This window comes from Ovis canadensis, chromosome 12, assembly GCF_042477335.2.
Source record: "Ovis canadensis isolate MfBH-ARS-UI-01 breed Bighorn chromosome 12, ARS-UI_OviCan_v2, whole genome shotgun sequence".
NCBI classification, from domain to species: domain Eukaryota; kingdom Metazoa; phylum Chordata; class Mammalia; order Artiodactyla; family Bovidae; genus Ovis; species Ovis canadensis.
Window position 1 is genome coordinate 16,793,121 of NC_091256.1, and position 21,966 is coordinate 16,815,086.

Below are 21,966 nucleotides of genomic sequence, written 5' to 3' on the forward strand. Positions count from 1 at the left end.
TTTATATTTTTTCCTACCTGTTTTTGAAGACAATGGTCTGCTTTTCTGGTTGCCTGATGTCCTCTGCCAGCCTAGGCAATAAGCATAAGGCAAAGGAAAGACCTACAAAAAACTCGAAACAATTAAGAAAATGCTAATTGGGGAGCGGTCTTAAGATGGCAGAGGAATAGCATGGGAGATCACTTTCTCCCCCACATATTCATCAAAAGATATTTGAATGCTGAGCAACTTCCCCAAAACAACTTCTGAACACTGGCGGAGGACACCAGGCACCCAGAAAGGTGGTCCGTTCTCTTCCAAAGGATGTAGGACAAAATGTAAAAGACAAAAAGAGAGACAAAAGAGTTAGGAACAGAGACCCTTCCTGGGGAGGGAGTTGTGAAGGGGGACAAGTTTCCAAACCCCAGGAAACCCTCTCACCAGTGGGTCTGTGGGGAATTTTGGAACCTCAGAGGGCAACATAAAGTGAAAGAAAGAAAGAAGGACGCTCAGTTGCGTCCGACTCTTTGCAACCCTATGAACTGTAGCCTACCAGGGTCCTCTGTCCATGGGATTTTCCAGGCAAGAATACTGGAGTGGGTTGCCATTTCCTTCTCCACGGGATGTTCCCTACCCAGGGATCGAACCCAGGCCTCCTGCATTGCGGGCAGATGCTTTAACATCTGAGGCACCAGGAAGAAGGCAACATAACAGGGAGGGGGAGGAAAAACACACACACAGAGAATACGTGCCTTAACCACAACTCCAAGTGGAGAAATATCTCAAACACTCACATCTGCCACCAGGAAGTGGGGGAGGCACTGTTGCATTACTTAGGGTTAAGGACCAGTCCTGAATGCCCTGAGGACAATCTGAAGGAGCTAACATGAGATAGCAGCACAAACTGTGGGACAGAGAGAGAGAGGGAAAAAAGAGAGAGAGAGAGAAAGAAAAGCTCTAACTTAAGCCACATCCTGGCCCGCTCACAGAACAAAGGATTGAGCGAATGCCAAAGGAGAGCTAGAAGGCTGCAGACCAGCTCCTTCCCCGCCACCACCCCCCACAACCCCCTGCGCCACTGGAGGCAGAGAGGCAGGCAGGTGACAGCCAGAGCCAGAAGGCAAGGGGCAATTTTGGCCCCAGAGACGGCATCCTCCACCAAACTGGGAGCAGGCTCCCACTTGCTAACCACATCTTCCTGGGATATTGGTCGGTTGACATCTGCCAGGACGGTTGCAACCTGAGATCAGCCCCTCAGGGGAGACACACGGCACACCTGAGACAGCGCTCTTGCAGCGCACCCAGTAAACCAAGAGACTGGGACCAGAGAGGTGATAAGGCGCACTGCACACCTGGGACAGTGTGCTCGCCAAGCACCTGGTTACCTGAGCTCCTCGGACCTGGGAAAGGCACAAAATGCAGGCCCAGCCGAGTCTATGCCTTTATGGAGAACCTGAACCTGAGCAACTTGGACCTGGGAAGTGCACGCAACCTAGGGCCTGCTTTGGAAAGTTCCCCTTCCAAGCAACCTGGAGTCTGAGCAGTTAGACAGGGAAAGCGCAGGCACCATGAGCTAGGGCAACCCAGTGTGGTCCATACACTGTGAGCACTCCCCACACATGCCAGTGATATTTGTTTGCAGTATTCCTCCCTCCCCACAGCACTACTGAACAAGTGAGCCTAAATAAGTGACCACCTCGCCCCCTGGCGTCAGGGAAGAAATTAGACACCAAAGAGACTTGCAAACAGAGGAGGCCAAAATAAACAAATAACAGGGAACTGCTCGCAAAGTGACAGGCACAACAGATTGAAACCCTGTAGTTAGCATTGACCAAGCACTGGAAGGGGGCTGTAGACCTTGAAAAGAAGTATAAGTTGGAACAAGGAACTATCTGAAACTGAACTGACACCACACTGCCCTCAAGAGCTCCAGAGAAATTCCTAGATATATTTTTACTATTATCATTTTTTAATTTTTCAGTTCTTTATTATTCCTTTAATTTTCATTTTTATAACCTATTATTACCTTGCAAAAAAAGACCCTATTTTGTAAAGCAAATTTCACATATGTATTTTTTATAATTTGTGATTGGTTTTGTATTTTTAATGTTGCATTTTTCAGAGTCTAACCTCTACTCTAGATTTTAAATCTTTGCTTTTTGTTATCGGTTATCAATTTTGTACCTTTAAGAATCTAATCTTCAGTACACATTTTAACTTACGGGTGTGATTACTGGTTTGATTGCTCTCTCTCCTTTTGACTCTCCCTCTTCTCACCCAGGTCACCTCTACCTCCTCCCTCCCCGTATGCTTCTCTACTTAACTGTGAATCTCTTTGGGTGTTCTGGGCTATGGAGAACACTTAGGGAACTGATTACTGGCTAGATTGGTCTCTCCCTTTTTGACTGCCCTTCTCCTCGTGGTCACCTCTATCTCTCTTCTCCCTCTTCTCTTCTCTATTTAATTCTGTGAACCTCTCTGGGTGTTCCAGACTGTGGACAGCACATAGGGAATTGATTACTGGCTAAATTGCTCTCTCCCCTTTGGATTCCCCTCTTCACCTCCTGGTCACTTCTGTCTTCCTCCTCCCTCTTCTCTTCTCCATGTAACTCTGTGAACCTTTCTGGGTGCCCCTCACTGTGGAGATCCTTTTCACCATTTATCTAGATGTTTTATCAGCAGTGCTGACTGGATGGAGAAGTCTTGAGGCTACTGTAAGATTAAGACTGAAAGCATGAGGTAAGAGACTTATATCCCAAACTTGAGAACACCAGACAACTCCTGACTCCAGGAAACATTAACTGACAAGAGCACATCCCAAACCCTGCATACCTACACTGAAACCAAGTTCCACCCAAGAGCCAACAAGTTCCAGAGCAAGACATACCATGCTAATTCTTCAGCAACACAGGAACATAGCCTTGAGCCTCAAAATACAGGCTGTTCAAAGTCACACCAAACCAACAGACACCTCAAAACTCACTACTGGGCACTTCATGGCACTCAGAGAGAAGAGATTCAGCTCCACCCACCCGGACATGGACTCAAGCTTCCATAACCAGGAAACCTTGACAAGCCAAACGTCCAACCACACCCCCAGGGAGCAACCTTCCTTTATTTTTAGTCAACAATAAAGAGGAACCACAAACTTCCAGCATACAGAAAGGCCACCCCAAACAGAACAATCTAAATAAAATGAAAAGGCAGAGAAATATTCAGAAGGTAAAGGAACAGGATAAATCCCCAACAAACCAAACACAAGAGGAAGAGATAGTGAGTCTACCTCAAAAAGAATTCAGAATAATGACAGTAAAGATGATCCAAAATCTTGAAAACAAAATGAAGTTACAGATAAATAGACTAGAAACGAGGATTGAGAAGATGCAAGAATGTTTAACACGGACCTAGAAGAGATAAAAAAGAATCAATCAATAATGAATACTCAATAAATAAGATCAAAAGAACTCTGGTGGGAACCAACAGTAGAATAACTGAAGCAGAGGATAGGATAAGTGAGGTAGAAGATAGAATGGTGGAAATAAATGAAGCAGAGAGGAAAAAAGAAAAAAAGAATTTTAAAAAAATGAGGACAACATCAGAGACCTCTGGGACAATGTTAAATGTCCCATCATTTGAATCATAGGGGTCCCAGAAGAGAAAAAGAAAGGCCATGAGAAAATACTTGAGGAGATAATAGTTGAAAACGTCCTCAAAATATGGAAGGAAATAGCCACCCAAGTCCAAGAAAGCCAAAGGCTCCAAAACAGGATAAACCCAAGGTGAAACACCCCAAGACACATATTAATCAAATTAACCAAGATCAAACACGAAGAGCAAATATTAAAAGCAGCAAGGGAAAACCAACAAATAACACACAAGGGGATTCCCATAAGGATAACAGCCGATCTTTCTACAGAAACTCTTCAGGCCAGAAGGGATTGGCAGGACATACTTTTAGTGGTGAAAGAGAAAAGCCTACAACCCACATTACTATACCTAGTAAGGACCTCATTCAAATATGAAGGAGAAAAGAAAAGCTTTATAGACAAACAAAAGCTGAGAGAATTCATCACCACCAAACCAGCACTTCAACAAATGATAGAGGAACTTCTCTAGACAGGTAACAAAGAAAAGGTTTATAAGTAAGTAAGTGTTAGTCACTCAGTCATGCTCGACTCTTTGTGACCCCAAGAATGGCAGCCCATCAGGCTTCTGTGTCCACGAGATTTTCCAGGTAAGGATACCGGAGTAGTTTGCCATGTCCATCTCCAGGGGATCTTCCCAAACAAGGGATCGAACCCGGGTCTCCTGCATTGCAGCCAGATTATTTACCAATTGAGCTACAAGGGAAGCTATTAAGGTTTATTAACTTGAATCCAAAATAGCAAAATAAATAGCAATGGAATCATACTTAACAATAATTACCCGAAAATGTAAATGGGTTGAATGCCCCAACCAAAGAACAAAGACTGGCGGAATGATACAAAAACAAGACCCCTATATATGCTGCCTACAAGGGACCCACCTCAAAACATGGGACACACAAAGACTGAAAGTAGAAGGTTGGAAAAATAAATTTCAAGCAAATGCAGACCAAAAAAAGCAGGAGGAGCAATACTCATATCAGACAAAATAGACTTTGAAATAAAGGCCATGAAAAATTACAAAGAAAGACACTAAATAATGATCAAAGGATCAATCCAAGAAGAAGATATAACAATTATAAATATATATGCACCCAACAGAAGCACACCACAATATCTAAGGCAAATGCTAACAAGTGTGAAAGGGGAAATTAACAGTAACACAATAATAGTGGGAGACTTTAATATCCCACTAAGAAATATGGATAGATCAACTAAAAAGAAAATTAGCAAGGAAACACAAATTATAAATGATACAGTGGACTAGATAGACATAATGAATATCTATATGATATTTCACCCCCAAACAATGCATTTCACCTTTTTCTCATTAGCACATGGAACCTTCTACAGGATAGATCACATACTGGGCTAAATCTAGCCTTAGTAAATTCAAAAAATTGAAATCATTCCAAGCCTCTTTTCTAATCCCAGTGCAGTAAGATTAGATGTCAACTACAGGGAAAAAAAAAAACTATTAAAAATACAAATATATGGAGTCTAAACAACATGCTTCTGAATAACCAACAAATCACAGAAGAAATTAAAAATGAAACCAAAATATCCATAGAAATGAATGAAAATGAAAACACAGCAACACAAAACCTAAGGGATTCAGTAAAAGCAGTGCTAACGGGAAGATTCATAGCATTACAAGCTTACCTCAAGAAACAAGAGAAAAATCAAATAAATAACCTAACTGTACACCTAAAGCAACTAGAAAAAGAAATGAAGAACCCTAGGGTTAGTAGAAGGAAAGAACTCATAAAAATTAGGGCAGAAGTAATTGAAAAATAAACAAAGGAGACTATAGCAAAAATCAACATAACTAAAAGCTGGTTCTTTGAGAAGATAAATAAAATAGAAAAACCATTAGCCAGACTCATTAAGAAACAAAGGGAGAAAAATCAAATCAAAAGAATTAGAAATGAAAATGGAGAAATCACAACAGACAACACAGAAATACAAAGGATCATAAGAGATTACTATCAGCAATTTTATGACAATAAACGAAAACTACAGATCAATATCACTGACGAACATAGATGCAAAAATCCTTAAAAAAAATTCTAGGAAATAAAATCCAACAACATATTAAAAAAATCATACATCATGACCAAGTGGGCTTTATCCCCGGGATGCAAGGATTCTTCAATATTCACAATTCAATCAATGTGATACACAATATTAACAAATTAAAAGATAAAAACCATATAATTATCTCAATATATGCAGAGAAAGCTTTGACAAAATTCAACATTCATTTATGATAAAAAAAAAACCCTCCAGAAAGCATGCATAGAAGGAACATAACTCAGAATGATAAAGGCCATATATGATAAACCCACAGCAAACATTACCCTCAAAGGTGAAAACTTGAAAGTATTTTCCCTAAAGTCAGGAACAAGAGAAAGGTGCCCATTCTCACTACCACTATTCAACATAATTTTGGAAGTTTTAGCCATAGAAATCAGCGGAGAAAACAGAAATAAATGGAATCCAGATTGGGAAAAAGTAGTAAACCTCTCACTATTTGCAGATGACATGATCCTCTACATAGAAAACCCTAAAGACACTACTGGAAAATTACTAGAGCTAATCAATAAATATAGTGAAGTTGCAGGATATAAAATTAACACACAGAAATCCCTTGCATTCCTATACACTAACAATGAGAAAACAGAAAGAGACATTAAGGAAACAATTCCATTCACCAGTGCAATGAAAACAATAAAATAGTTGGGAATAAATCTTCCTAAAGAAACAAAAGACATATATATAGAAAACTATAAAACATTGATGGAAAAACTCAAAGAACACAAATCAATATAGAAATATACCCTGTTCATGGATCAAAAGTATCAATATAGTGAAAATGAGTATACTACAAGAAGCAATCTATAGATTCAAAGCAATTCCTATCAAGCTACTAATGGCATTTTTCAGAGAAGTAGAATAAATAAATTCACAATTTAGTATGGAAATACAAAAAAATCTCGAAGAGCCAAAGCAATTTTGAGAAAGAAGAATGGAACTGGAGGAATCAACCTACCTGACTTTAGACTATATTACAAAGCTACAGTCCATAAGACAGCATAGTACTGGCACAATGCCAAAAACATAGATTAATGGAACAAGATAGAAAGCCCAGAGATAAACCCATGCATCTATGGAAACCTTATCTTTGACAAAGGAGGCAAGAATATACAATGGAGAGAAGACAATCTCTTTAACAAGTGGTGCTGGGAAAACTGGTCAACCACTTGTAAAAGAATGAAACTAGAACAGTTTCTAATACCATACAGAAAAATAAATTCAAAATGGATTAAAGATCTAAATGTAAGACCAGAAACTATAAAACTCCTAGAGGAAAACATGGGCAAAACACACTCTGACATAAATCATAGCAAGATCCCCTATGACCCACCTCCCAGAGTAATGGAAATAGAAGCAAAAATAAACAAATGGGACCTAATTAAACTTAAAAGCTTTTGCACAATGAAGGAAACTTTAAGTAAGTTGAAAAGATAGCCTTCAGAATGGGAGAAAATAATAGCACATGAAGCAACTGACAAGGAATTATTCTCCAAACTATACAAGCAGCTCATGCAGATCAATTTACAGAAAAACAAATGACCCAATCAAAAAATGGGTCAAGGAACTAACAGACGTTTCTCCAAAAAGACATACAGATGGCTAACAGACACATGAAAAGATGTTCAACACTACTCATTATCAGAGAAATGCAAATTAAAATCACAATGAGGAACCATCTCATGCTGGTCAGAAAGGCTGCCATCAAAAAGTCTACAAACAATAAATGCTGGAGAGTATGGAGAAAAGGGAACCTTCTTACACTGCTTGTGGGAATGTAAACTAGTACAGCCACTATGGAGAAGAGTGTGGAGATTCCTTAAGAAACTGGAAATAGAACTGCCATATGATCCAGCAATCCCACTTCCGGGCATACACACTGAAGAATCCATAATTGAAAGGGACACGTGTACCCCATTGTTCATCGTAGCACTGTTTACAATAGCTAAGACATGAAAGCAACACAGATGCCCATTGGCAAATTAATGGATAAGAAAGCTGTGGTATGTATACACAATGGAATACTACTCAGTGATTAAAAAATGCATTTGAATCAGTTCTAATGAGGTGGATGAAAATGGAGCCTATTGTACAGAGTGAAGTAAGTCAGAAAGAAAACACCAGTACAGTATATTAAGGCATATGTATAGAATTTAGAAAGATGTTAATGATGACCCTAAATGTGAGACAGCAAAAGAGATAGGAGGTAAACCACAGACTTTTGAACTCTGTGGGAGAAGGCAAGGGTGGGATGATTTAAGAGAATAGCATTGAAACGTATATTATAATATGTGAAATAGATTGCCAGTCCTGGTTCGATGCATGAGACAAGGGCCTCAGGGCCAGTGCACTGGGATGACTTTGAGGGATGGGATGGGGAGGGAGGTTGGAGGTGGCTTCAGGATGGGAGACACATGTACACTCTTGGCTGATTCATGTCAACATATGGCAAAAATCGCTACAGTATTGTAAATTAATTAGCCTCCAATTAAAATAAATTAATTAATTTAAAAAATGCTGTAGGAACATGCAGCATTAGATTATAATAGTAAAATGCTAATAGTAATATATAAATAATTACTTTAAATGTAAATGGATTAAACTCTCCAACTAAAAGACACAGATTGGCTGAATGGATAGAAAACAAGACCCATATATAGGCTGTCTACAAGAGACCCACTTCAGACCTAGAGACACATACAGACTGAAAGTAAAAGGATGGAAAATATATACCATGCACATGGAAATGAAAAGGAAGTTGGAGAGGCAATTCTAACTTCTGACCAAATTGACTTTAAAATAAAGAATATTATACAAGATAAAGACGGGACATTACATAATGATCAAGGAATCAATCCCAAAAGAAGACAAAATTCTAAACATCTATGCACCCAGCATAGAAGCACCTCAGTACATGAGTCAAATACTAACAAACATAAAAAGGGAAACTGACAGAAACACAATAATGGTAAGGGATGTTAACACCCCAGTTATACCAATGGGCAGATCATCAAAATAGAAAATTAATAAGGAAACACAAACCTTGAATGAAACATTAGACCAAAGGGACCTAATTGATATCTTCAGTATTTTCCACACAAATTCAAAAGAAGACACTTTCTTCTCAAGTGTGCTTGGAACATTTTCCAGGATAGACTATCAGATCAGATCAGTCGCTCAGTCATGTCCGACTCTTTGCAACCCCATGCACTGCAGCATGCCAGGCCTCCCTGTCCATCACCATCTACCAGAGTTCACTCAAAGTCACGTCCATCGAGTAGGTGATGCCATCCAGCCATCTCATTCTCTGTCGTACCCTTCTCCTCCTCAACCCAATCCTTCCCAGCATCAGAGTCTTTTCCAATGAGTCAACTCTTCACATGAGGTGGCCAAAGTACTGAAGTTTCAGCTTTAGCATCATTCCTTCCAAAGAAATCCCAGGGTTGATCTCCTTCAGAGTGAACTGGTTGGATCTCCTTGTAGTCCAAGGGACTCTGAAGAGTCTTCTCCAACACCACAGTTCAAAAGCATCAATTCTTCAGCACTCAGCCTTCTTCACAGTCCAACTCTCACATTCATACATGACCACTGGAAAAATCATAGCCTTGACTTGACAGACCTTTGTTGGCAAAGTAATGTTTCTGGTTTTGAATATGCTACCTAGGTAGGCCATAACTTTCCTTCCAAGGAGTAAGTGTCTTTTAATTTCATGGCTGCAGTCACCATCTGCAGTGATTTTGGAGCCCCCAAAAGTAAAGTCTGACACTGTTTCCACAGTTTCCCCATCTATTTCTCATGAAGTGACAGGACCAGATGCCATGATCTTCGTTTTCTGAATGTTGAGCTTTAAGCCAAATTTTTCACTCTCCTCTTTCACTTTCATCAAGAGGCTTTTGAGTTCCTCTTCACTTTCTGCCATAAGGGGTGGTGTCATCTGCATATCTGAGGTAATTGATATTTCTCCCGGGAATCTTAATTCTAGCGTGTGCTTCTTCCAGCCCAGCGTGTCTCATGATGTACACTTCATAGAAGTTTAATAAGCAGGGTGACAATATACAGCCTTGATGTACTCCTTTTCTTATTTGGAAACAGTCTGTTGTTCCATGTCCAGTTCTAACTTTTGCTTTCTGACCTGCATATAGGTTTCTCAAGAGGAAGGTCAGGTAGTCTGGTATTCCTATCTCTTTCAGAATTTTCCACAATTTATTGTGATCCTCACAATCAAAGGCTTTGGCATAGTCTATAAAGCGGAAATAGATGTTTTTCTGGAACTCTCTTGCTTTCTCCATGATCCAGCGCATGTTGGCAATTTGATCTCTGGTTCCTCTGCCTTTTTAAAACCAGCTTGAACATCTGGAAGTTCACGGTTCACATATTACTGAAGCCTGGCTTGGATAATTTTGAGCATTACTTTACTAGCATGTGAGATGAGTGCAATTGTGTGGTAGTTTGAGCGTTTTTTGGCATTGCCTTTCTTTGGAATTGGAATGAAAACTGACCTTTTCCAGTCCTGTGGCCACTGCTGAGTTTTGCAGATTTGCTGGCATATTGACTGCAGCACTTCACAGCATCATCTTTCAGGATTTGAAGTAGCTCAACTGGAATTCCATCATCTCCACTGTAAAGGAGCAATATTACATAGGAATCTGGAATGTCAGGTCCATGAATCAAGGCAATTGGAAGTGGTCAAACAGGAGATGACAAGAGTGAACATCTACATTCTAGGAACCAGCGAACTAAAATGGACTGGATTGGATGAATTTAACTCAGATGACCATTATATCTACTACTGTGGGCAGGAATCCCTTAGAAGAAATGGAGTAGCCAACATGGTTAACAAAAGAGTTAACCAAATGGTTAACCAAAGTGCAGTACTTGGATGCAATCTCAAAAATGACAGAATGATCTCTGTTCATTTCCAAGGCAAACCATTCAATATCACGGTAATCCAAGTCTATGCCCCAACCAGGAACGCTGAAGAAGCTGAAGTGGAACGGTTTTATGAAGACCTACACGACCTCATAGAATGAACACCCAAGAAAAAGAGGATAGACTATATTTGAGCCAATAATTAAACCTCAGTAAATGATTAAAGATTGAAATTCTATGAAGCATTTTTTCTGACCACAATACTATGAGACTAGATATCAATTACAGTAAAAAACACAAACACTTGGAGATTAAACAATATGCTTTTACATAGTGAACAGGTAAGTGAAGAAATCAAAAGGGAAATCAAAGAATTCTTGAAACAAATGACAATGAAAACATGACAACTCAAAAACTATGGAATGCAACAAAACAGTTCTAAGAGGGAAGTTTAGCAAAAAAAAAAAAAATAATCAAATAGACCTCCTAACTTTACACCTAAAACAACTGGATAAAGAAGGACATTAAAAAAAAAGTTAGTAGAAGGAAAGAAATCCTACAGATCAGATCAGGAATAAGTGAAAAAGAAATGAAGGAACAATAGTAAAGATTAATAAAACTAAAAGGTGCTTCTTTGATAAGATAAACAAAATTGTCAATTAGTCAAATCCATCAAGAAAAAAAAGGGAGAAAAATCAAATCCACAAAATTAGGAATGAGAAAGGAGAGGGTAACAGACAACACAGAAATACAAAGGATCATAAGGGGTTACTATAAGCAACTATATGCCAATAAAATGAACAACATCTATTCTTAGAAAAGTTCAATCTACCAAGACTGAACCAGGAAGAAATAGAAATTATGAACAAGCCAATTACATGCACTGAAATTGAAAATGTGATTTTAAAAACTCCCAGAAAATTGAAGCACAGGGCCAGATAGTTTCACAGGTGAATTCTCTCAAACATTTAGAGAAGAGCTAATGCCCATATTTATCAAACTCTTTTAAAAAACTGCAGAGGAAGGATCGCTTCCATACTCATTCTACAAGCCATCATCACCCTAATACCAAAACCAGACAAAGATAACACGAAAAAGAAAGTTACAGGCCAATATCATTGATGAAAATAGATGGAAAAATCCTCAGCAAAACTCTAGCAAACAGAATTCAAAAATACATTAAAAAGATAGCACACTATGATCAAGCTGGGTTAATTCCAAGGATGCAAGCATTCTTCAATATACTTGTGTATATCCATCAATGTGATATACCATATTAACAAATTGCAAGATAAAACCATATGGCCATCTCAATAGAGGCAGAAAAAGCTTTTGAAAAATTTCAGTACCCATTTATGATAAATACTCTTCAAAACATGAGCAAAGAAGGAACCTACCTCAGCATAATAAAGGCCATATATGAGAAACCCAGAACAAACATTATTCTCAAAGGTGAAAAACTGAAAGCATTCCCTCTGAGATTAGGAAAAGACAAGGGTTCCCACTCTCACCACTATTAGTCAACATTGTTTGGAAGCCCTTGCAACAGCAATCACAGAAGAAAAAGAAATAAAAGGAATCCAGATTGGAAAAGAAGAAGCAAAACTCTCATTGTTTGCAGACAGACGATACTATACATAGAAAATCCTAAAGATATATTCAGAAAAGTGCTAGAGGTAATCAGTGAATTTAGCAAACTGGCAGCATACAAAATGAATACACAGAAATCACTTGCATTCCTCTGTACTAACAATGAAACATCAGCAAGAGAAATTAAGGTATCAATACCATTTACCATTGCAACAAAAAGAATAAAATGTCTAGGGAAAAAAACCTAAGGAGACAAAAGAGCTATATACAGAAATGTACAAGACATTGAGGAAAGAAATCAAAGACAACATAAAGAGATGGAGAGATATTCCATGTTCCTGGGTTAGAAGAATCAACATTATGAAAAGGACTATACTACCAAATATAATCGGAAGATTCAATGCAATCTGTATCAAAATACCAATGCTATTTTTCACAGAACTAGAACAAAAAGTCATAATTCATATGGAAACACAAAAGACCTGAATAGCCAAAGCAATCTTGAGAAAGATAGAGCTAGAGAAATCAGCCTTCCTGACTTCAGACTGACTACAAAGCTATAGTTATCCAGACAGTATGGTACTGGCAGAAAAACAGAAATACAGACCAATGGAACAAGATAGAAAGTCCAGAGATTAACCCATACACCTACGAATAACTTATGTTTGACAAAAGAGGCAAAAGGGTCTTTCATAAGTGCTGCTGGGAAAACTTTGACAGCTACATGGAAATGAATGAAATTAGACTACTTTCTAACACCATACACAAAGATAAACTCAAAATGGATGGAAAACACAGGCAGAACACCCTTTGTCATAAATCACAGCAAGATCCTCTATGACCCACCTCCTAGAGTAATGGAATAAAAACAAAGATAATCAAGTGGGATGTAATTAAACTTAAAAGCTTCTCCACAGCAAAGGAAACTATGAATAAGGTGAAAAGACAATGCTCAGAATGGGAAAATAAAAATACCAAATGAAACAACTGACAAAGGATTAATTTCCAAAACATACAAGCAGCTCATACAAATCAATACCAGAAAAACAAACAACCCAATCAAAAAGTGGGGAAAAGACCTAAACGGACATTTGTCTAAAGACCTAAAATGGCTAATAAACGCATGAATATATTCTCAATATCACTATTAGAGAAACACAAGTCAAAACTACAATGAGACATCACTTCACACCAGTCAGGATGACCATCATTAAAAAGTCTACAAACAATAAATGCTGGAGAAGGTGTGAAGAAAAGGGAACCCTCTTGCACTGTTAGTGGGAATGTAAATTGATACAGCCACTATAAAGAACAGTATGGAGAGTACTTACAAAGCCAGGAGTAAAACCACTATATGACCCACCAACCCCACTCCTAGGTATATACCCTGAGGGAACCAAAATTGAAAAAGACACATGTACCCCAATGTTCCCTGAAGTTCCATCTACAACAGCTAGGACATGGAAGCAACATAGATGTCCACAGATTAATAGATAAAGAAGCTCCGCTACATATATACAGTGGAATATTACTCGGTCATAAAAAGGAATGCACTGGAGTCAGTCCTAAAGAGGTGGATGAACATACAGCCTAGTAGACAGAGTGAAGTAAGTCAGAAAGAGAAAAACAAATATCAAAAAAAAATATCATATACTAACACATATACATGGTATCTAGAGATATTGTACTGATAAACCTATTTGCACAGCAGCAATAGAGACACAGACACTGAGAACAGACTGATGGACACGGCTGGCAGGGAGGAAGTAGAGGGTGGCATGTACGGAGAGGGTTAGCATGCAAAGTTAAACTACCATATGTAAAATAGCCAATGGGAATTTGCTGTATGACTCAAGGAATTCAATCCAGAGCTCAGTAACAACCTAGAAAGGTGGGATGGGCAGGGAAATGGGAGGGATGTTCATGTGGGAGGGGACATGGGTAAATCTATGGCTGATTCTTGTTGATGTTTGGTAGAACCCAACATAATACTGTAAAGTAAGTATACTTCCATTAAAAATAAATAAATATAAAATAAACAACCACCCACCCCTGAAATTCAATATGCCAATGGACCCAGGAGGAGGCTTGCTCATGCATGCATGAGGTAAAAGGCAGACAGATCTCTGTCTTGACTGTGATGCCTACAGTGGCTCATGAACTATCTCAATTCCCTCTCAGCTGCACTCTAGCAGTCCTGGAAAACCTATCTTAAAAATTCATGCATGGATCTAAGTCCTTCTGTGAAACTCCAGGTATTGACAAGTGGACCTCTGTCTGCTTCATTCACACATCCTACCACCCTGTGGCCAGATCCCTGTGGTTACAACTGACCCAGAGGGAAGAGCAACCTTTGACAGACCACCAGTGAGCTCGCACATAAATTTGGCTTAAATCTGTGGCCCAGAACAAGAACACAAGATTAGTAGCACTGAAACATATATATTGTCATATGTGAAGCGGATTGCCAGTCCAGGTTTGATGCATGAGACAGGGTGCTCAGGGATGGTGCACTGCAATAACCCTGAGGGATGGGATTGGGAGAGAGGTGGTAGGGGGGGTTCAGGATGGGGAACACATGTACGCCCATGGCTGATTCATGTCACTGTATGGCAAAAACCACTACAATATTGTAAAGTAATTAGCCTCCTTTAAAATAAAAATTTTTTAAGTAAAAAAAAAAATTAAAAAAAGATGTAGTGCTACTTTGGGGGAAACAAAGGACAGGCTGTCAGTACCATTTCTTGTGCCCTAATGTATCTAGACAAGACATACAAGCACAGGAATTCTGACAAAACAGGGATGAGAAGTGTCAGCAGGTCAACTACAGAAGATCCGAAATAGCTGTGGAGTCTCTAGCAGGGTTGAAGGAAGTTGTCTCTCACCCAAAGGAGACTGGAACTTTAATTGGAAAAACAGCACCACAAAACTTTAAGGAACATGAACAACATGCATAAAACAAAGTATAAAAATCTTCAGTATTCACATCCAATTGGCAATGTGTGATTTATTCAGTGAAGAATTCAAAATCGCCATTTTAAATAACTCGGTGTGCTATAGAAAATACAGTAAGATACTTGAACAAAAGCAGGAAAACAATAAACAATGGACAAAACAAGCAGTTTAATAAAAATATACAAATCATAAAAAAACAGAAACTCTGGTGCTGAAGGTTCCAAGGATGGAATGAAAAAATTCATTAAACAGCATCAACCACAGAGTCAAAAAGGTAGAAGAATCTGTGAGATAGATGATATATCAAAGTTACCCTGTCTAGGGAGATTAAAAACAAAATTAAATTAAAAAAAAAAGAATGAAAAAGAACAAAGAAAGGCTACATGATCTATGCAACATTGAAAACAGAACCGATTTGCAAATTACTGAAGTTCCAGGAGGAGAAAAGGAGAGGAGGCAGAAAACGTATTTAAGGAGTAATGTCTGAGAACTTCCCAAATCAAGGATGCTATTTGAATATCTAAGTTCAGGAAGCTTACAGGTGACCAAACCAAATCAACTTAAAAAATCCTCTACAACACACATTTATAATAAAATTGCAAAAATCAAAGAAAACTAGAGAAGCCTTCAAGCAGCATGAAGAAAAAACAAACAAGCTAACAAAACAAAAACCTTGAAATTTACTAAGAAGCCTTCATTTGGATCTTAGCAAATCTCTCAGCAGAAATCTACTAGGCCAGGAGAAAGCGGGATGATATATTCCAAGTGTTGAAAGAAAAAACTACCAAAGAAGAATACTTGAAAATATCATTCAGAAAAGAAAAGAATATAAAGATTTCACCAGACCAACAAATACTAAGGAAAGAGAACACAACTAGACCTTCCTTGAGGAGGGCATGGCAACCCACTCCAGGATTCTTGCCTGGAGAACCCCATGGAGGGACGAGCCTGGCGGGCTGCTGCCCACAGGGTCGCAAAGAGTCAGACACAGCTGAGGTAACTGAGCAGGCACACAGACCTTCCTTACGGAAACACTAAAAGGAATTATTGAAGCTGAAATAAAAGAATGCTAATTCATTCCATGAAAATACCTAGTACACTGGTAAATTTAAGTGCACACTCACATTCAGAACACTGCAGTACCTTGAGATGGAATGTTAAACACAGCTATTTAAGAGTTAAAGTACAGGAATATAAAAATTACTATAGCTACAATTATTTTTTAATTAAGTACACATTATAAAAAGAGGTAAATCATGATATCAAAAAGATAAAATGGAGAAGGGTAAAAGGAAGGAGATTTAATATGTGGATGATGCTCATATATTATCAGCATAAAATACAGTGCTCTCTCTGTAAGGAATTTTACGTAAATCTCAAGGTAAACGAAGCAAGAATCCATACTAGATTCACAAATGGTAAAGAAAAGTTTATTAAATGCCTCCTACTACTACAAAAATCATGAATTCAAAGAGGCAAGCCATCAGAGGAAGGAAAGAATTAGGAAACTATAAAACATCCTGTAAAATAAAAAAAGATAATATTAATACATCCTTATCTATCAATAATTACTCTAAATATAAAAGATTGCAAATTTGCATGCTAAGTCACTACAGTTGTGTCTGACTCTTTGAGACTCAATGGGCTATAGCCCTCCAGGCTCCTCTGTCCATGGGATTTCCCAGGCAAGAACAGTGGAGTGGGTTGCCATTTCCTTCTCCACTGTTCTCTTCTACCTCAATGAAATTCTTAAACAATTATTTGAATTACTTCTCAGACAAATCGTCCATATCTATTATTTGGGGTCAGTAACTGAAAAACTATTGTATTTCTCTGTTAACATTTTAGTCCTTTGATGTCTATGTCCACTGAGGTCTCAAGTTGCTGTGTTTGCATTTAAAGAAGCAGTCACTCCCTCCAGTCTTTACAGACTGACCTGGGGAGGGAAGTACACTGTCACATTGCTAGGGATTTTGAGACTTTTCAGACATTTTTAAAGGAGACACCTGTCCCATGTACTCAACTCCTCCTAGGAAAGAATTCTGAAGCTCATATGCTTCTATCCACGCAGCACAGTCTCTGTGCTGACAGTTTCCTGGCTGCTTCCCTGGGGCAATGCCAAATGCTCACATTCATGTGCTTTCTCACAGACCCACGGGGACTGGTTGGCTTCTGGATGTCCCACAGGCCATCTGCAAAGGTCTAGGTGCCACCGTGGGGACTTACACAGGGAGCTGGCCCTGGGGAAGGGATGTAGATGAGATGAGGGGCCCAGGGGTGAGCAGAACCACAAGCACCGTGTCTGCAATGGTTTGGGGCTCCCTGGTGGGGTCTCCATGTGGTCAGTAGAACCCATGTTCCTTGAAGAATTCTAGCCCTGGATGCTGTGCTCCTGGCCTCTCCCCATCCCAGCCATGTAGGTGACCCCAGTGGCCTGGATAAGGGGAGAGAGAAGAGGGCTGGAAGATGAGGACACAGCACTTGCTCACACGCTTTTATTTTCCCCACAGGTAAAATCCTGTGCTGAGGGGTCTGTCTTGGCACTAAGCAGTGCCACCTCAGGGGCAAAACAAGGCTAATGCTCTAACCTTCAGTGAGAAATCCAGTCTTCAATCTTTGTGCTCTAGCAGCATGCTGTCGTGTCTCTGCTAGACTCCTGGACACCCGCAAAGATCCTCTTATCCACAAATGATGGTCAAAGTCTGTATTTATATCAGCAGAGACAGTGAGACTCCTGACATCTTTCTGACCTCACTCTGTTATTACAGGTTTCTTCTTTGTGGATCTTTTCCTATTTTCTTGACTAATGTCTATCAATAGGTACATGTATTTTGTTATATGGAGAAGGCAATGGCACCCCACTCCAGTACTCTTGCCTGGAAAATCCCATGGGTGGAGGAGCCTGGTAGGCTGCAGTCCATGGGGTCACGAAGAGTCGGACATGACTGAGCAACTTCACTTTCACTTTTCATTTTCATGCATTGGAGAAGGAAATGGCAATCCACTCCAGTGTTCTTGCCTGGAGAATCCCAGGGATGGGGGGAGCCTGGTGGGCTTCCATCTCTGGGGTCGCACAGAGTCGGACACAACTGAAGCGACTTAGCAGCAGCAGATTTTGTTACATACTTATCAAGACGTCTATAGGTACACTCATAGACACTTGTAAACAATAAAATAGGTCCGTTGGCAAAACAAGAATTTCATATAAACTTTTTGAGTGGATAATACAGCTGAGTCTTAGAAAATTATGAACACACTGGGATCTCAGCCCAGTTTACTCACTGACACGGATGCACGTGGGAGGAGGAGACCAGCCACTCTCTGTGCAGGTCATTGTGTTCTGATCATTTTGAAGACTGTAGCCTTCATAGCAGTGAACTTTTACAGTTTTACCCTGTAAATATTTTTCTTCACGATGTGGGTTATATCCATTTTCCAAATAATTGAAAATACATTGTCCTTAGGATCATAAAATTCATATGAAAGAAGAAAAACATAAATTTGGGAAAATAGTACATTAAAGATTATAGAATTTACATAAGAATGCATTAGTATTCAAATAAAACATGTAACAATAAAAATGGAAGCTACTACCACATTTGTGGAAAATGAAAACAATAACATTCCATATTATTTGCCTTTAGTTTTATGACTAAAATATGTATAAATGATGCAGATATTCTTGTAAAGTCTCTGTATCTCTCACAGGATTTACATGAAAAGCCTCTAGTAAAGGGAAGTTCTATTGGATTTTTTGCTCATAGAACTCATCCCTTGGCCTTACTGTTGTTACATAATACTTAACTGTACTCACTTGTCAACTTTTGTCTCTTCACTCTTTCAAAGATTATGCATATAAACTTAAAGAGGTTTACTTACTGAGGCATGGTTCTTCTGGAGACCATCCTTGTGCTGTGCAAGTCAGGTGGTCCCAGGAACGTTGTGAAGGAGGCACAAAATACCGATCACAGGAATAGATAAACTGTTGATTTACATATGCTGGAAAGTATCCTCTGTATGAATAATATAGCCATCCATGTTTGATTACTGGATAATCACAAGGTTTCCCTTGGAATAAAAAAAGCAGAAATAATGTTTTACCTCAGTATACAATTTGAGTTAATATTTCATCTATGAATTATATCCTTGTTCAGTTAATTACACTCATTTCATTATGCTTTCTAGGGAAAAAAAGTTATAGAAAATTCAGATCATTGAAGTGTATAAGGAACTCCTTGCTAATGAAGATCAAAGTATGTCTTGTGGGTCATATTATGTAAAATGTGTATGTGGATTCTCTTGGTAGGAAACTATTACAGACCTATTAAATAAATTATCCTTAAGTACAGAAGTCCCAACCTTGGTTGACTACATTAGCATCTTAAGAGATGAAAGTACAGATTTTATCTTGTGGCTCATCTGCTTTCTTTTTCTTTCTTCTCCATTCTCATCAGAAACCAGAACCCTGACATTTATTTTCATACCAAGTCAATGTAGGAATCAAACAGATTTTTTTACAATTATCATTCATTAGTTGACTTTTCTGTTTATTGGAAATATGTGATATATAGAGAGAACCACAACAATTTTTCATTGATCAGATCACACAGAGTAACATTCTTATTTATCTATCAAACTAGACATTAAGATATCTTTTCCCTTGCTTGTCTAATCAGAAAAATGAACAATGAATAATTCTTAATATTTAAATGGTTAAGATGAAGGGAAACCCTTGTCACTTATGGTCTAATTTTAATTGGAGAATGATGTATTTTTCAGTATTTCTTACAAATATTTTAAATGAGGTATAACATAATTACATTTTATTGTTATTAGCATATATTGAGTAATTTTCATGTATATGCTTGCTATGTGAATTATAAAATTTGATTCTTCGCATATCTTAATCCATTTCTTTAACAAAGACTTGTCAATTATACCCTCTCATGGCCTATAGTCTGCATCTCTCATCACTGATAGGTTTCCCCCACTCTTTTGAAGCTTGTCTGCATTTTTAAGTTTGAAATGCTTACATAGTTTGATTCCTCTTAAGTGGTAGTTTAGGTTTCTGTCCCCTACTTTTTGGAGATTAGAACATTGTCTCTTCAGCCTTGAATTTTACAAATTTCACCATGTGTGTTAAGATATGTGTATCTTTCAATAATTCTATGTTGGGCAAGTTTGAGTCTTTGTATTTGCAAGAACCAAGTGAAAAGAACTCAATTAACCTTGTCATTACATTGTAGAGCAGAGATCTGAGTTCTGATGATCTGATTTCAGAACTAGTACATTTATCATTTTGATGCATCATAGAATATGAATACAGTAAAATAATCCTCTGACACTCACTTCCAAAAGGTACACAAAGAGGGCATAATTAAGTAAGCATCATTACTATCACTGGCGTGAGCTATTTTCCTCCTCTCTTTTATTTGGACACATGTGAATCTGTCTTTGTCTCTCTAACCAGATCATTTAATGAAGCACATATAAGAGTCCACTATAGTTAGAATGGCATTGACTTTGTCAGGACTCAGAACAGCCTCTTTCTTCTCTTACACTCCCACCAACACAGGTTCAGGTCTCATGAGCAGGCTTGGCTGTCCATCATAATGTTGGCTCAGATTGATCTCAAAATTGATAAAAAGTATTCACTCAGTTTTACAGTGTTTCTAGTCTTTCTGTACCTCTGTAACTTACTCCAAAGATCCAGGCCCAGGATCTTATCATTTTTAAATTTTAATTTTAAAGGTCATGTTATTAGGTCCACCCTCACACATGGGATTTGTTCTGAGTGATGAATTTGTCCTAATATAGGTTCACTTTCAGCACCTGTGTATCATTCCAGATGCATCTCCTTTGCAGCATTAAACCAGCTGATCATACAAAAGAGGAAGGGAACAGGCCTGACAACAAAGTCCTGCATCTGATAATCAGCTCATCTAATGAAACTATGAATATTGATAAACTATTTAAGTAGTTTCCTCATGTTGTCAACAAGAACTTCACAAGGTGCCTTGTGGGATAACCTTGTTGTGATATAAATAGAATTGGGTTGATCTACCGTTTTCAAAGGGCTTCCCTATGGCTCAGTGGTGAAGAATCCATCTGCAATGCAGCAGACACAGGAGATGTAGGTTTCATCTGTGGGTCAGAATGATTCCCCTGGAGAAGGAAATGGCAACCCACTGCAATATCCTTGCCTGGAGAATTCCACAGACAGAGGATCCTGGTAGGCTATAGTCCAAAGGATCACAAAAAGTTGTACACGATTGAGCGACTAAGCACACAGCACCATTTTCATAAATCCATCTTAAACAAGATTAAATATTTTTCTTAAAATTCTTATGCAGATTAAAATCTGTTTCATACTGCTAATACCTTCATTTTAATGGAACTTATATTTTGAAAATTCATTTTAAATGTATGCTTGGAATTACCATTAAGGTCATTGAACTGTTTTATATCATTAGAGTTTTCTTTCATGGAATAACTGGTTTAAGTATGCTGAAATTTTACAGTGTACTGTTAGAAAGAAGATTGTTTAGAGGCAACTTAGAGGAAGTTGAGGAGTAAAGGAAGCATCCCCTGAAAATATTCTGTTCAGCTCACCTGACGTTTTTCTATATGTGATGGTTTTAGGAAAGTCCACAACGCCTTCCACACTCCTCTCTCCAAATATTAGAGCCTAAGTCCTCTCTACTGAGTGTGCAGGACTTAGTGACCATTTCTCATGATTGCACATGACTGACGTGACAGTGTGACAAACTCATACCTGCTGTGGAAGCTTCCTCCTCCCTGTCTGCTGTCACTGGCCCTGAGGAAAGCTAGATGT

General features: G+C 38.5%; 1 protein-coding gene across 10 annotated transcripts in view; it reads right to left on the minus strand.

The window, feature by feature from the left end:
- The window catches only part of LOC138416346 (complement factor H-related protein 4-like), a 147,725-nt gene that overhangs the window by 122,820 nt on the left and 2,939 nt on the right, over positions 1 to 21,966 (minus strand). For all 10 annotated transcript variants that reach the window (XR_011247637.1, XR_011247635.1, XR_011247636.1 and 7 more), the window contains exons 2-3: positions 19,011 to 19,199; positions 18,414 to 18,590 (exon numbers count right to left, since the gene is read on the minus strand). Coding sequence is in view for 7 of the 10 variants with exons in the window: in XM_069545289.1 (XP_069401390.1) it covers positions 18,414 to 18,590; positions 19,011 to 19,199 (366 nt within the window). In the remaining 3 variants the exon portion in view is untranslated. The remainder of the gene's footprint in view (positions 1 to 18,413; positions 18,591 to 19,010; positions 19,200 to 21,966) is intronic.